The sequence below is a fragment of the Echeneis naucrates genome, chromosome 17 (genome assembly GCF_900963305.1).
Source record: "Echeneis naucrates chromosome 17, fEcheNa1.1, whole genome shotgun sequence".
In the NCBI taxonomy this organism is placed as follows: Eukaryota; Metazoa; Chordata; class Actinopteri; order Carangiformes; family Echeneidae; genus Echeneis; species Echeneis naucrates.
Window position 1 is genome coordinate 10,027,162 of NC_042527.1, and position 13,806 is coordinate 10,040,967.

Sequence of the window (13,806 nt, forward strand, 5' to 3'; positions counted from 1 at the left end):
ATTTTGCTTTATAAACCTTTCTTCATAAGTAAGATATCTCTTTTAAATTACACATCCTGTGGAAATATTGGTGTACCTGATGCCAGGACCATTAGGTGTGCCTAACCCTGTCCACTGTAAATGAGAGCTATCGGTGGTGTCATTACTTGATGAAATAGAAACGACTGAATAAGAAAACCTAAAAAGTCATTACAGAGGGAGCTTTCTGAGGCGCCCTTGTCCCTTCACCGTGTGGAGTGAAAAAAAAAACTTTGATTTGACGCAGTAACGTATGGGCTGTCAGTGGTGGTTGGGGGGAGGTAAACAAGATGGCGACAACCTGAGTGGCAAGAGTAACACGAAGAGTCAGGATATTTTCCAGATATCTCACCATACCCCGGGATAAGATTTACTTCACCGCGAACCGCCATTTAAAGACGAAACAAACCTCGGACGGGATCGGGACTCATACGGATCTAGGTGAGACCTGTTAGCAGGACTCAGTTAGGTTAAGGAGCTAGCTAGCAATTTACATTGGAATCTGAGCGGCTTGTTAGCCAACGCAACTCCGGTTAGCTCGAGTTAGCGGGATGGATCTATCTGCCGGTTTCGTGTGCTAGTTTGGGTGGTGGAGCAGCAATTCTGTCATGCTGCTTGGTGGGCCTGATGCACGATAGCCACACATGAATACCCGTCATTCGGATTTCCTCTGTTACTAAGGTAAATTGGTTGAAGTTGGCTAACGCTAATCTCAACGCAAAGTTGGCTTGCTAGCGCTGCACATCCACTGTTAGCCACAGTTGTGTGACGACGTTTGGGTTGTCCCCCCTCGGTCCACCTCCATCGCTCTTCATCCACACAACATTAGTTGGGATTGTGTTTGAGCAGATTTCTGAGTGGAAACCTGTACATGAATATCGAGGAGCCACAAAGCGAGTTTATGCTCACAGGCTAATTCATTCAAGCAGACTGTTAGCGTGCCAGCTAGCTAACATTCAAGACCTGAATGTTTATTGCAACGGGAAAAAATATCAGTCTGATCTCAGACACTTTCTTGTTTGAATAGAGCGAAGTTTTAGATGTGCAACTGTGCTAACTTTAATCTCTCGGTTCTAATTTGAACCCCACAGCAGAGAGGAAAAGAGAGGAAGCCAAGTAAGGTGAAGCGGTCAATGTTGGTGTCTGCATAGACTGTTTATCAAAGAGGGCTAACTTATTTGTGAATTGAGCGGAGGCCACGTGTGTGCATTTTCATTAATGCTTAAATTACTCTTGTTTTCTTTTCAGTCACCAGGCAGTAGGAATTGTGGTGGCATGGAGGACACCTGAGGACGGTTGGATACATTGGATGGCTCAGGCGACCTCCGGGAGCCGGGTTGATACCAAGGATTGACTGATCCAGCTGCATTCGTTTGGCTGTACGTCTGCTTGGAGCTAATCCAGCTGTGCACACTTATATGTCCCGAGAAAAATGGAGCTTTAACAGAAATTCTTTGCTGCAATCCCCTGAAGAAGGAGTGAGACCTTTACCTCTGACTGTATGGTATTAAATTCATATAAGGCTGATCTAAAGTTAAGCAGAAAATAGCTACATTTTAGAATGACATTTTTTGTCATAGCTGTTCAGCTGCACTTATCCCTCATGTAGTACGTCATGCACAGTATGAAGCACTAACTCTGCATGAGACCCGAAAAGTTCTTCACCTCTTTCTGCACCTCTGAGTAAAAAGAGCCCTAATGTTTACAAATTGGGATTCATCCCCCACCTCTTCCCTAAACTCTCAGGCGTAATTACACTCTCTCCCATGTCCAGTGTTTTGTAGTTTGTCTGTGTTCCACCTTTGGGAATTGAAATACCCAGCTCAAAAGATACCAGTGGATTACGCTCCAGCAGCATTCAAAGCAACTGGCAAACATTTTTTGCACAGGAGGTTTAAACTGTGGTTGCTGAACTGTCAGTCATGAGTACCGGGGAGCTGCATCATCTTGACTATCTAAATGAAAATGAACTGATGGAGATGGATACTTTCATTCACCGCATTGACTCCACAGAAGTGATCTACCAGCCACGGAGAAAGAGGGCAAAGCTGATAGGAAAGTACTTGATGGGGGATCTGCTGGGGGAAGGATCTTATGGCAAAGTAAAGGAGATGCTGGACTCAGAGACACTTTGTCGCAGGGCTGTAAAGATCCTGAAGAAGAAGAAGCTGAGGAGGATTCCTAATGGAGAAGCCAATGTGAAAAAGTGAGTTTTTCTCATTTCTCTTTGAGGAAGAGTGGGTTGTCAGCTTGCTCTGATGGACACCCTATCTCCCCCTTTTCTCTGAATCTGGTAGTTCAAGTCTCAACACAGTCTCTGGTGATCCTGAATAAATGCAGGTTCTTCTCTCTGATGGGCATTGAGTTGCCATAATTTAGATAACTTAGCACTGATACGACTTTAACACTTTGTCTTGACTTTCACTTTGTCTTTGTTATATAGCCTTTAAAAACTCTTTATGTCTTAACCATCAATATTGTTAATTGATCGAATGATTGTTTTTTTTTTTTTTTTATATATTCTTTGTATCCTTCACAAAAAGTCAAACTCATCACATTTAAAAAAAGAATTTCACACGGTTGTATCTTGCATGTCTGTTGCACCTATGGCCAGCATAAATGTTGGGTTTGGTCTTAGTGCACCTAACTGTTTGTTCCGAACACACGCAAAATACATTTTGGCATCACTGCATGACTTCAGCCGTTGGGGGACAACGTTAAAATTGGGACACTTTGTGTATAAATGTGTAGAATATAGCAAACACCAAACCTTTCGCTTCACTTCATGAGTAATAGTATATAATAATTCTCCATTCTCTCAGCAGTGTAGGAAGTTGTTTGTTGTGTGTTTAATTTGTCTTGCTTTGACAAGCCTTTGCTGTCTTGTTGCCGCTATGGCTGCAATTTCTTATGTATTCAAACTGTCTGCTGCACCCTTAGTTTCCTGATGAGTATCAGAAGTTTTAATCACACAGCAGTTTATTAAATATTACTCCAGCCTTTCGCAGAGGGACTGTTCTAATTATAGAGGAGCTTCAGAAAACTGTCAAAATTAGTTCACACAGACAGCAAGATGGCATGTTGTTTTAGGCCACAGTCAAAACAGCAGTAGTGAAATGAAAACCCTGTAAAGATAGCTTAGTAAGAAGAATTTTTAACCTAATACAATATTAAATGATCTAAACTAGATAGATATATTTTTAATGCCAAAGTGACAACAAATTAATAAATTCATCTGAATTAATTCCCAATTAAAATCACTCAGTAATTTGACATCTCAGAACTGCAGGGTTTTAAACTGAGATAGTTAGCCCTGTGTGGTTTGGGCGGGGGAACGCTCACAAGACAAGTGTGGAGGCTGTAAAAAGAAAATTGCAAAATAGAAAGAAATCCTCAATGACAACCCAAGTCCTGTTTTGCAGGAAATCCTTCATCAGGAAGATTCTATTTTATATTAATATTAAGATCCAAAGCCAATCTCAGGAGTTATTAATACAATTGGTATAATTTCTTAAAGTAGAAAAACCTGGTGGCAACAGCCAAAGTACAAACTTGAGGCTTAAAAACTGCAGTTCACAAAGAGCGGCCTTGGGTTTTTTGATGTGTGAAGTTGGTTTGCCCCTGCTGTCCTGGCCTTTTCCTTTTTTAAATCTGTTTTGTGTGGTAGAGGCTGTATGTTTTCCTGCCTGAAGAAGCTGGAGCCTGTAAAGGCCTGTTGTGTGTGAATACCGTAGTAGCTGCCATCCTCCTCATTCAACCTCTGTTTAACATTCCTGTCTGCCAAACACTTCCTGCTTTTACAGGGTTGTCATGGGAACGGACATGCTCATACTGGCATTGATCTAGTAATCCTTTTCCTGTTTCTACGGCAACAATCCAAGAAAGCTGTACCCATATTTGGAATGACAGGGGTGCACATGGACACAGATGCATGCCCCTATCCAGACACAGACTGGGGAACAGCACAGAAGCAGGTTCATCATTTGTTGTGTGCTGATGTAGTTGCTGTATCAGAGTGCTGTACAGCTCGGCAGTCTATACAGTTTGAACAGGAAACATGGCCACACATTTGAACTGGACTGCAGATGGACTGCATCAGTCCGTTTTTGTGATGTAGTAATGCAGATGCATCAATTCAAATGTCATCTGCACTTACTGTTCAGCTGAGTAGCAGAGATGATGTGTATCTTGAAGTTGGGCTATTCATTACACAAAACAGCATTTTTATTTTAAATTTTTATCATAGTTGTGTTTTCATGTGTGCAGCAAACTGAAATATATACAGAGGATAGTTTTATGCAAGCATTTAGTTTTTATTTATAAAAAAATACCCACTAAAACTCTCAGAAATACAAATGGAACCCAGAAAGTTACCACTAACTGTAACTGCTAATGCATTACTATTTCCTCTGAGTGTGGTTGTGAATAGTATCTCTGCAGAGGTCTGTGGTTTGTAGTTTGCGCTCTTCCCATTCAGATCCAAATTCATTAATGTCCCAACTTACAGCTCCCTGATGAATGTTGAGTCTCCAAGGGGCTTTGACAAGCTGCTGATTTAAACCTCTCTTTCTCGGGTAGCATCACGTTATCTGTCTTCATAATGAGACCGGTGTACTTGTCTGCTGCAGCACTTGTTCACTAGGCAGGTTTTTGATGGGTTTGTTTTGTTGAAGTTGGGCTACACTAACAAAAATCAAGAAATATTAACACATTGCTTCAGTTGTAGGCTTGTGTCTATGCCATCAGTGCCATGATAGTGCCAGTGTGCTGATGTACGGCACCTGACTTTTGGACCTATTTACGAGATGAATGGTTGCCATGTTTTTATTTTGTGTGGTTTTTGTCCACGTTTAGGGAGATTCAGCTGCTAAGAAGACTCCAACACAAGAATGTGATTCAGTTGGTGGATGTCCTCTACAATGAAGAGAAGCAGAAAATATATCCACATGCTTTTAAATGGAAAGAGTTGATTTTTGTCTGTTAAAGGTTTCAGTTTTTGTTTTTGTTTTTTTTTTTTTATAGCTAAATATGTCTATTTGTTAGTTACCCTCACCATTGGCTAATTTTACTGAAGGATCTGTTTATTTGGCTTTGGCAAATCTCCTTGACTCCTGGCTCACGTATATGGTGATGGAGTATTGCGTTTGTGGGATGCAAGAAATGCTGGATAGCGTCCCAGAGAAAAGGTTTCCAGTATTTCAAGCTCACGGGTAGGTCTCTTTTTCTTTTTTTTCTCTTCTTCTTCTTCTTCCTTCTTCCTCTTCTTCTTCTCTCCCTCACTCCCCTCTGTGCCTCTTTTGCTCTCTGCTATATTTAGCCTGCTCCTCTCTGCAGCCCTTGCTCTGAACCTAAGTTTAGGTCCTCAACTTCAGAGCTTCCACTGTAATATAACTGCTGGAAAGCCACTGAAGCAAAAGTTCTAAGTGATGATGGCTCATCTGATCACAGTGATACGTTGTTTATTTGCATATTTGATAGTATGGAACACTTTAACTCCACTCTGTTATTTTCTTTCTGCAGGTACTTTTGCCAACTCTTAGATGGCCTTGAATATTTGCACAGCCAGGGAATAGTTCACAAAGATATTAAACCAGGGAATCTGCTGCTGACCACAGACGGGGCACTTAAAATCTCCGACCTTGGAGTAGCAGAGGTGAGCTCAGGCAGCAGGATGATGGTGTTTACCATCTAGATTACAGCAAATTAAACCTCTTGTTATTCAATGTTTTTCATTTCCCAACATTCCTGCTTAAATCAGTTTTAAGTAGTTAGAATTATGTGAGCTGTTTTAGAGTGACAGTTACAATTTTCAGACAAATCGCTTGAATAAACAAAACTGAGGAAAGGCACTGTAAATAGGCAGGTTTTTTAGCTTTAGTATGCTGAAATTCCTCCTTTGCAAGTCTTTGTTTTGTTGCCTCATGTTTAAAATAAATGGCCCTTCTGTGGATACATTACAAAACAATTCTGTAGATTTTTTTTTTTTTTTTTTGTTACTCCCAGTGTTTCCTCTACTCAAATTCATACTGATCATATACACTGTCTCTTTCAGGCTCTTCACCCTTTTGCCGAGGATGACACATGTCGCACCAGTCAGGGCTCTCCGGCCTTCCAGCCTCCAGAGATTGCCAACGGACTGGACACCTTTTCAGGGTTTAAAGTAGACATTTGGTCTGCTGGTGTAACACTGTAAGGATTGACTAGTAGTGAACTATTTATGCATGCTATACTGTGTTCCATAGCTGCAATTAGATTTGAAGAAAAACCCCTGTTTCTTCTTCTTTCCATTCAGATACAACATTACAACAAGTTTGTATCCATTTGAGGGAGACAACATCTATAAGCTATTTGAGAACATTGGAAAAGGAGACTACACTATTCCTGAGGAGTGTGGGCCCCTTCTGTCGGACCTGCTGCGAGGTTTGTGTTCTTCGCTGCACAACCTTTTCAAAAGAAGTCAAACTTTGCTGTCAAGGTGTTGTTTGCATTCTTACATTGTAGCAATTGTGTAATCCACACAATTCATCCTTTGAGAGTCATGTCATTTTGCTTGCTTTTTTACTTAACTTTTTTGTTTTTCCAATATTGCAAAATACATGATTCATGTTACATCACAGAAGTTGAAGGTTAGATAGAAGACGCGAACGTGACTCTCAACGAAGCTGTCACACTATAATATTTTTGTCCAGTAGGTGGTGCTGTGGCGCTGGGAGTCACTGTAATTTCCTCCGTGGACAAGGCTTCCTCCAAACTGTAGAAATCCCTCTAGCTGATGACGTAGTTTCCATGGATTTGAAGCCAGCAGCAGAATACTAAACACTTCATCTTGAGGCATTGCTTCTTCTGAGACAATTGCAACAAAGCAGTTGTAGCATCTTTTACAGACAAATGTATAATCAACTGTATGACAGGAAACTTAAACTGTAACTGTAAAATCCTAAAAGAACACCTGGAGGATTAAGACTGTAAAAGCTAAAGAACCAATTTAACATGCCTAAGTATTAGTCTAGCCTATTATCCAGGTTTGCTCAGTTTGTCCTTTTATGGTAATGAACCCACTAGTCATACCTTACATCATGGGATTTTACTTTAACAACTACAATGATTTGTTATCAAATTAAGGGCTTTTGGTGCCTCTTTCATAGATAATCAAATGCTAATCCATAAATAAATAGGGGAAAACTGCCATATTGTTTTGCTTTTATAACTGCGCTACCTTCATGCCCCATTTTAAGTGAGTGTGTGACGTCTGTGTGATGACGCAGCACCTGAGAGATAGTCAGTCCATAATTGCATGGTCTAAAATAAGCTCAGTGGCACCAAAGGTGTCCTTCAGCAGGCACAGCACTATCAGCTCTCTGCATGCTACTCTTCTGTGCCTACTGGGAGACAATTACATTATTAGGTCTGCAAAGGCACTACATCTCTGCTGCTTTATCACGCTGACACTCTGCTTTTCACACAGATTCCATAATCTGTGTAATAATTGCACTAAATCTTCATTTCATTGGTACATCTGTTATGTCATATTCATATTAAATTATGATACTTTACTGTACCTCGTTGACTCCTTAAACTTTGCAGGATATCTTGGCACGCAGCAACAAATGAGATTATTATCATTAATTAATGTTTATTGAGTGAGTTTATTGTCTCACTGTCATGAGCCTGCCCCTCACTGCTGTGAACTCACACCAGTTTAGGTTAAACACTCAGCAGAAAAAAAATGCATTCACAGAAACAGCTCAGAATTGTTGTAATGAAATTCACCTTTTCGGTGCATGTTTTTCAGGAATGCTTGAGTATGACCCTGTGAAGAGGTTTTCCATACAGAGCATAAGACAACACAAGTGAGTGATTAAATTTTTGACATATATAACATAATGGTTACCAGACCACTGAACACTTGAGTGATCTGTTATATTAAAGGAGATGTGTGACACTCCTGTCCTTGAGGAAATGTATACAAAACATAGTCAAAAGCTAATCTGCTATTTCCATTCTATCCTTCAAACCTATTAGCTGGGTGCGCAAGAAACATCCTCCATCTGAGCTCCCTGTGCCCATCCCTGCCAGCGCAGAGAGCAGGGACCCTTGGCGGAGTATGACGGTGGTGCCCTACCTGGAAGATCTTCACGGCTACACAGAGGAGGACGATGACGAGCTCTATGATGGAGAGGATGAGATCATATATACTCAGGATTTCACAGTGCCAGGTAAGCTTGAACGCTGCACTGTCATGAGCTCAAAAGTCCTCTTACAAATTCGAACTAAATCTGTGGCTTGGGAGTAAAAGCTATAGCATCCATATATTTATGTATTGCTGCTCAATGGAACGGGAATCCATTAGCAAGAATCAGATTTATTTAATTTTTTTTAAGGACCTGACACAAAAACCATAATTTGTTCTACTTAAAAAAAAAAAAAAAAAAAAAAGGTAGAGCACAGTGATAGTAAATAAAAGGTGCAATGTGCAGTTTTTAAATCCTTCCACAGATTATCAGAATTGCAAGTGTCAGGATAATCAGATTAAGATAATTTTCCCTTTAATTTCATTCAGTTTATCAGCCTTGCTTCTGTTCATGAAAATTTTGTTTAAATGTTTGGCTCTTCTGTTTAGTTCTATCTTTACCTACCAGTTGTGAACGACACAACCGTTTTTATATCATCACTTTCTTGTGGGACAGAAGTGTCTGCGTCTTTAACAGTGATTGCAGAATTAATTAGTTGGTACTTAACCTCATTGATTTAACAACTTCCAAATATGCATGCTCTCTTCCTCACTTGCAGTTTTTCTGTGAGAATGTTTAATGAATCTAGGTAGATATGTAGCTCTTTAGGAAAACAACATTCCTAACATCTAACATCCAAGTTTTGGATCCTGGAATGCATGGACTGCGGAAATTGCTGAACAAGGCTGTGCACGCAAAGGACACAAAATATGTTTGTCCTTTAGTCAAACTACAAGTACAAAAATACTGTTTATTCTCTGAGAAAATACTGCAGTGTTTCCAGTTGTGAAGTGTGTGTACAAACTTGGCCAGAGAGTTGACTGAATTTGGGATGAATATATAACAACAGTATCTTTATGTTTATTTAGTTTGTTTCCCAACTCCTTTTATCATTTTCCCCCAGAATTCAGAGCCTTTATCTGTTGCTTGGCAACAGTCAGCAATAATAAATGTCGTCAGTATCGGGCCTAGAAGTGGTGCCCCACATAGAAATCAAATGGAGCTGCAGAATGTGAATGAAGTGATCTAAAAATAGTCTGGTTGAAGTGGTTCTGATGTGGGAGTATGAATGGTTTTCCAGGCTTCACTCCTACACACGGTCTCTGTCGCTGACAGGAGGCTTCATATGAAATAACTGTGTATGGTCAATTAAACTACCGTTGGACCTATTGTGTCCCTTTTAGCAGTACCTACATGTCACCACTTGTAATATTCTCATGTGGACTACACTTTTTGCTGTGTGGGAGCTCATTTACACTTTGATTCAGCCTCATCTTGGTGTGCAGATACGCACATGCACACAGACTTGAAATAAACATTTTACACTAAGAATAGAGCTCATTTTGTTGGTTACTGTATTTGTCATGGTCATCTGCCCTGACATTTTGCAAGCACTGCTAATAAAATTCTTCTTGAAGGTTAAAAAAAAAAACCCAAACACTTTTCACATTTTAAAGGAGCTAGTCCTTCCTAATTTCCATCTATGTTCACTATCCTTCTTCATGCTAATGCCTCAACATTATGGTCCACCCTCAGGAGGGAGTGTGATTTGTCTTGGCCCTGATGGCTGTGTACTTTTAGGACAAGTGGCTGAGGAACATCGGGATCAGGAGAACACAGACCACAGTCCAGCTGTAGCTAAGCCAGTTTGTGTGAACGGGACAGAGGGGGGTTCTCTGAACAGCAAGGCCAAACCCGAACGCAGATCTTCCTCCTCATCCAATCCCTCTCGCAAAGGAGTGTCCACAGCCAGCAAGATCCGCAAGCTCTCCACCTGCAAACAGCAATGACGCCTCCCCTTCTTCCCCCTGCATCCCACCTGGTGAGTGTGCAGAAGGTTGGAAAGCTGGTGCTTCTTAAGGATTTACATTTTTACAGTTTATGGTATGAAGAGAGAAAATTCCAATAAATGAAAAAGGAGAAGTGCAGAGAAGACTGGAGGGATGAGATGAGAATGCATTACGACAGACACAGTCATCTGATGAATGTCAGATAGGAGGAGGAGTGGATGTAAGAGGAAATAAGGATGGGCGGGTGAGAGAATCTGTGTTGATATTCAGAGAGCAGTGCTCTGACTCACCACCTCTCACCAGGTAAACATGGTTACTTTCCTCTGTCATCATGAAAACAAGATCTTGTCTGGTCTATTCTTTTCCCTTTTAAGCTTCTATCTTGATCACAACATTATTGGCAGATTTATGCTGAAAGCGTACACACCAATTTAAAAGGTGGTAACTCCTCCAAGTTCCCACCCACAGTTTGCTCTTTCAATCTCTAGCACATACAGACCACTCGTGGCATGAGGCTGTTTGTCAAGGCTGCAGTGCAGAGGAGATGCTGTGTATTAATTTGTTCAGGCAATGACTCACCCTGGATGAGATGAAGTGGGATGTTTCTCTCTCTTTCTCGCCCTGTGAATGAGTCTTTCTCTTAACAGCAGCAGTTAGTACTTGTCTTGTTATAATTCTGTCTCGTTATTCAGTGTTATCTGAGAATGTTTTGTCTCAATGAGATGAAACTCAGGAGTTGTTAATGTTCTGCTTCTCTCCCTCTCAGGTTTACATGTCCCCGTCCTTATGTTTCTGGAGTCCTCACTGTTGTGAGACAAACCTGCTGACGTAAATGCCCCTATACCTCTTTGGACCACTGACTACAGAGTCTTTTGAAGATGCGGTATGAGTGACCGAGAGGAGGACAGCATGAAATGTTCTTTTTGCTCTGAGACTGAGGCACTGGCTGTGAACATGGTGGTTTTGTTTTGTTTTGGTTTATTTTATTTTTTTTGTTTCGTTTTTTTGCCTCCCATATTTTGGCCCCTTTCAAATGTCATTCACTTCCATCATCTGGCCACCCCCTCTCTCCTTCCCCTCCATCCTGTCATCCTTTTTTGGAGGGCCACGTATTACAATGGATATTACAAACACCATCACTTCTGTATCCCACCCATTCACCCCCAACACCTCCCCTTGTTTCTTTGACTTCCTTTGTTTTTACAGAACCCTAATGGCAGTTTTTAAGACACATTGTGATGTGTGTAAACAAAAACAAAAAAAAATTAAAGAGGAAAAAGATAACAAAAGTTATAATAATTCTATATTTAAATCTATGAAGAGAATAATTATTACTGTACTCTACTACCACCCACATAAAAACTGCATGCTGTACAGAGCTTGGAAGAAAGGGAAAGTCCTTGGTTTGTGGACAGACGGGAGCTTTGAGATCCACCATTGACCTGTTAGGGATTTTGGATTTCCATTTAGGTTTTGTTTTTTTTTTTTTTTTTTTTTTTTTTTTTTTTTGTTTGTTTGTTTGTTTGTTTTAGCCCCCCCCTCCCCAATGAATATTTTTTATTATTATTTATATAAAATATGTCCCAAACAGGCTGCTTTGTTGAATGATCTTTTCTGTTTAACTTTGTGTTGAGGTTGTGGTTTTTTCGGTTGTTTTGTTTGTATTTATTCATTATTATTATTATTATTATTATTATTATTGCTAGTATTATTTGTGCTCTTTATAAGCAGATACTGATAGAAAAACCCCTCCACCTCATTCATCAGTTTCTGGTGTATGAAACCAGATTGATGCTGTCAGGAAGTGAAGCTGCTGATCGGCAGCCTTTGTCGTCACAGTCACCTAGTCACCTGTTCTCAGCACTGCTCTTTGTTGTGCTGATCACATCAGCGCCAGCTCTGCCTCTGTCTTACACAGTCAGTCCCATCATCTCCTCTTCACCAGGAATAGAGGTCCATCAGGTGAGTCAGAACTCTGAAGGAGGGAGAGGGCAGCACTGCCTACGTCACCAAGCTTGACAGAGGTTCTCCGTTCAACAACACACCCAAGAAGTCATGTGGCGAAGATGAAGAGAAGCCTCACGTCAAGAGGCTTCAGAACAGCAGTGTGACCTCGTGTGTACTTAACCTCCAAGCCAACTCCACGTGAAAGAAAAAGGAACAAGCTGCTATTGCAGTCTCCTGTTGTCATCAAATGCAGCAAGATGACATGAATTCGAAACCCATAATTAGACTATCATCCGTAAAGGAAGAGAGAGAAAAAGTTGTTCACTCCAAGATCTCACAAACTCTAAATTATCTCCAGCTTGTATTAGTTCTGATACATTACAATTACAAAAATCTGTTTACTAGCGCAAAAAAAAAAAAAAATGCATTAGTTTTCACAATGTCTGAAGTATACCAAAGTGCAGACTATTATTTGGTTGGAGGTTCTGAATTGTGAGGATTTGCTGCATCGGTTTCACATTAGACATTAAATACCAGTGAGTTTTATACTGATTTGTTTGACTAAACATTTCTTTCTTGACCTTTGAAACATGAATTTGACACAAAAAGAGTTTCTAAACAAAACAGCCAGACAATGTTGAAGACTGAGGAGCAGCTCCTAAAACCCCTAGCAAATGAACAGCTTACCTTTTGTCAAAGAAATGTAAGCCTTCGTGCATGTGATTGGCATTTTTAGCCAATTTGTAAGATTTTAGTTAAATAATCAGATTTTTCAGTTTTCAAAAATGAAAGTAATCCTCGTCTACCCCAGTTATAAGCCTGACATTTAACTAATATTACTTCATACTTTCTGCCACCAATTCTATGACAGACAACAATCCACAGTGTTAAATGTTTTCAACCCACCTCAGACACTTCCTCAAACAGCAGTTAAGTCATCTATAACAAAAAGTAATGCATTATGTTGGACTTTGGCCACATAGATACAACTTCTAACTCCAGTCATTTCCTTATGTGTTTTGGTCTTTCTATAGGATTTGTTGACAATGATAAATAGTTGACATTTATTAATACAAAGTGAGTATATCCCAGTCTGCTGGGGTTTGGTCACATGATGCCACTGCTTATCAGTTTCAATTTCCACTTTGACGGCCTGAGCTCTTTCTCACTGAAACATCTGTCTAGAAGCCTGAGAGGCTTCTATCAAGTCTTTCTAAAGTCCTCTGCTGGTCTCCCCCAGAGCAGAGTCCCAGCAGCGACACAACACTTGAGCTCCTGGATAACAACTCCCTACTTATGAGGTGTAACAAAAACAGATGACAAGCGAAGGTCCTACGGAAGCAGAAAAAATAAGCATCAAAAAATGTTTAGTGCGTGTACTTTCACCGATTGTAATGACTGTATACACTGAGCTTTGTTGATGATCGAGAAGCCTGCAAGCACATATATGCTTTTTTTTTTTCTTAACATGATAAGCATTATTATTCCTGTCACTAAATACAGATACAGCTGCTCTCACATACACATGGTACCTCATGGTGATTGAAACGAGAAGGACACTTGAGGAGTATGTAGTATCAAAATGAGAGAAATGGGTGAGTGAAACTCCGTCATCAGCTTTCTTCCCATCAAAGTGCTTTTGTTTTCAAATTAAAACTGTACAGTATTCACATACACATTGTTTTAACATACAGTAGCATGCTGGAAATTCACAGTTAAGTCTGAAAATAGTTTTCTAAAGATGGGTCTATATTTTCAAATCTATGTAATGAGTGCATTTCATTTTAAGAATGGTACCAATTAAAAGGGGCATCACATGT

At 40.2% G+C, this 13,806-nt stretch overlaps 1 protein-coding gene across 2 annotated transcripts; it reads left to right on the forward strand.

Annotated features, from left to right (window-relative positions):
- Positions 1-298: 298 nt before the first annotated feature.
- stk11 (serine/threonine kinase 11) lies at positions 299-11,546 on the forward strand. Of its 2 annotated transcripts, none has more exons than XM_029525061.1 (11): positions 299-459; positions 1,267-2,224; positions 4,873-4,956; positions 5,139-5,228; positions 5,539-5,671; positions 6,071-6,207; positions 6,311-6,438; positions 7,811-7,868; positions 8,041-8,234; positions 9,831-10,071; positions 10,806-11,546. In XM_029525061.1, the coding sequence occupies exons 2-10, from the start codon at positions 1,941-1,943 to the stop codon at positions 10,037-10,039; spliced, it is 1,317 nt and encodes a 438-aa protein (XP_029380921.1). In that variant the 5' UTR covers positions 299-459; positions 1,267-1,940; the 3' UTR covers positions 10,040-10,071; positions 10,806-11,546. The 2 variants fall into 2 exon arrangements, with proteins under 2 accessions (XP_029380921.1, XP_029380922.1); XM_029525062.1 differs by lacking the exon at positions 299-459 and adding an exon at positions 584-699.
- The last annotated feature ends 2,260 nt before the right edge of the window (positions 11,547-13,806 follow it).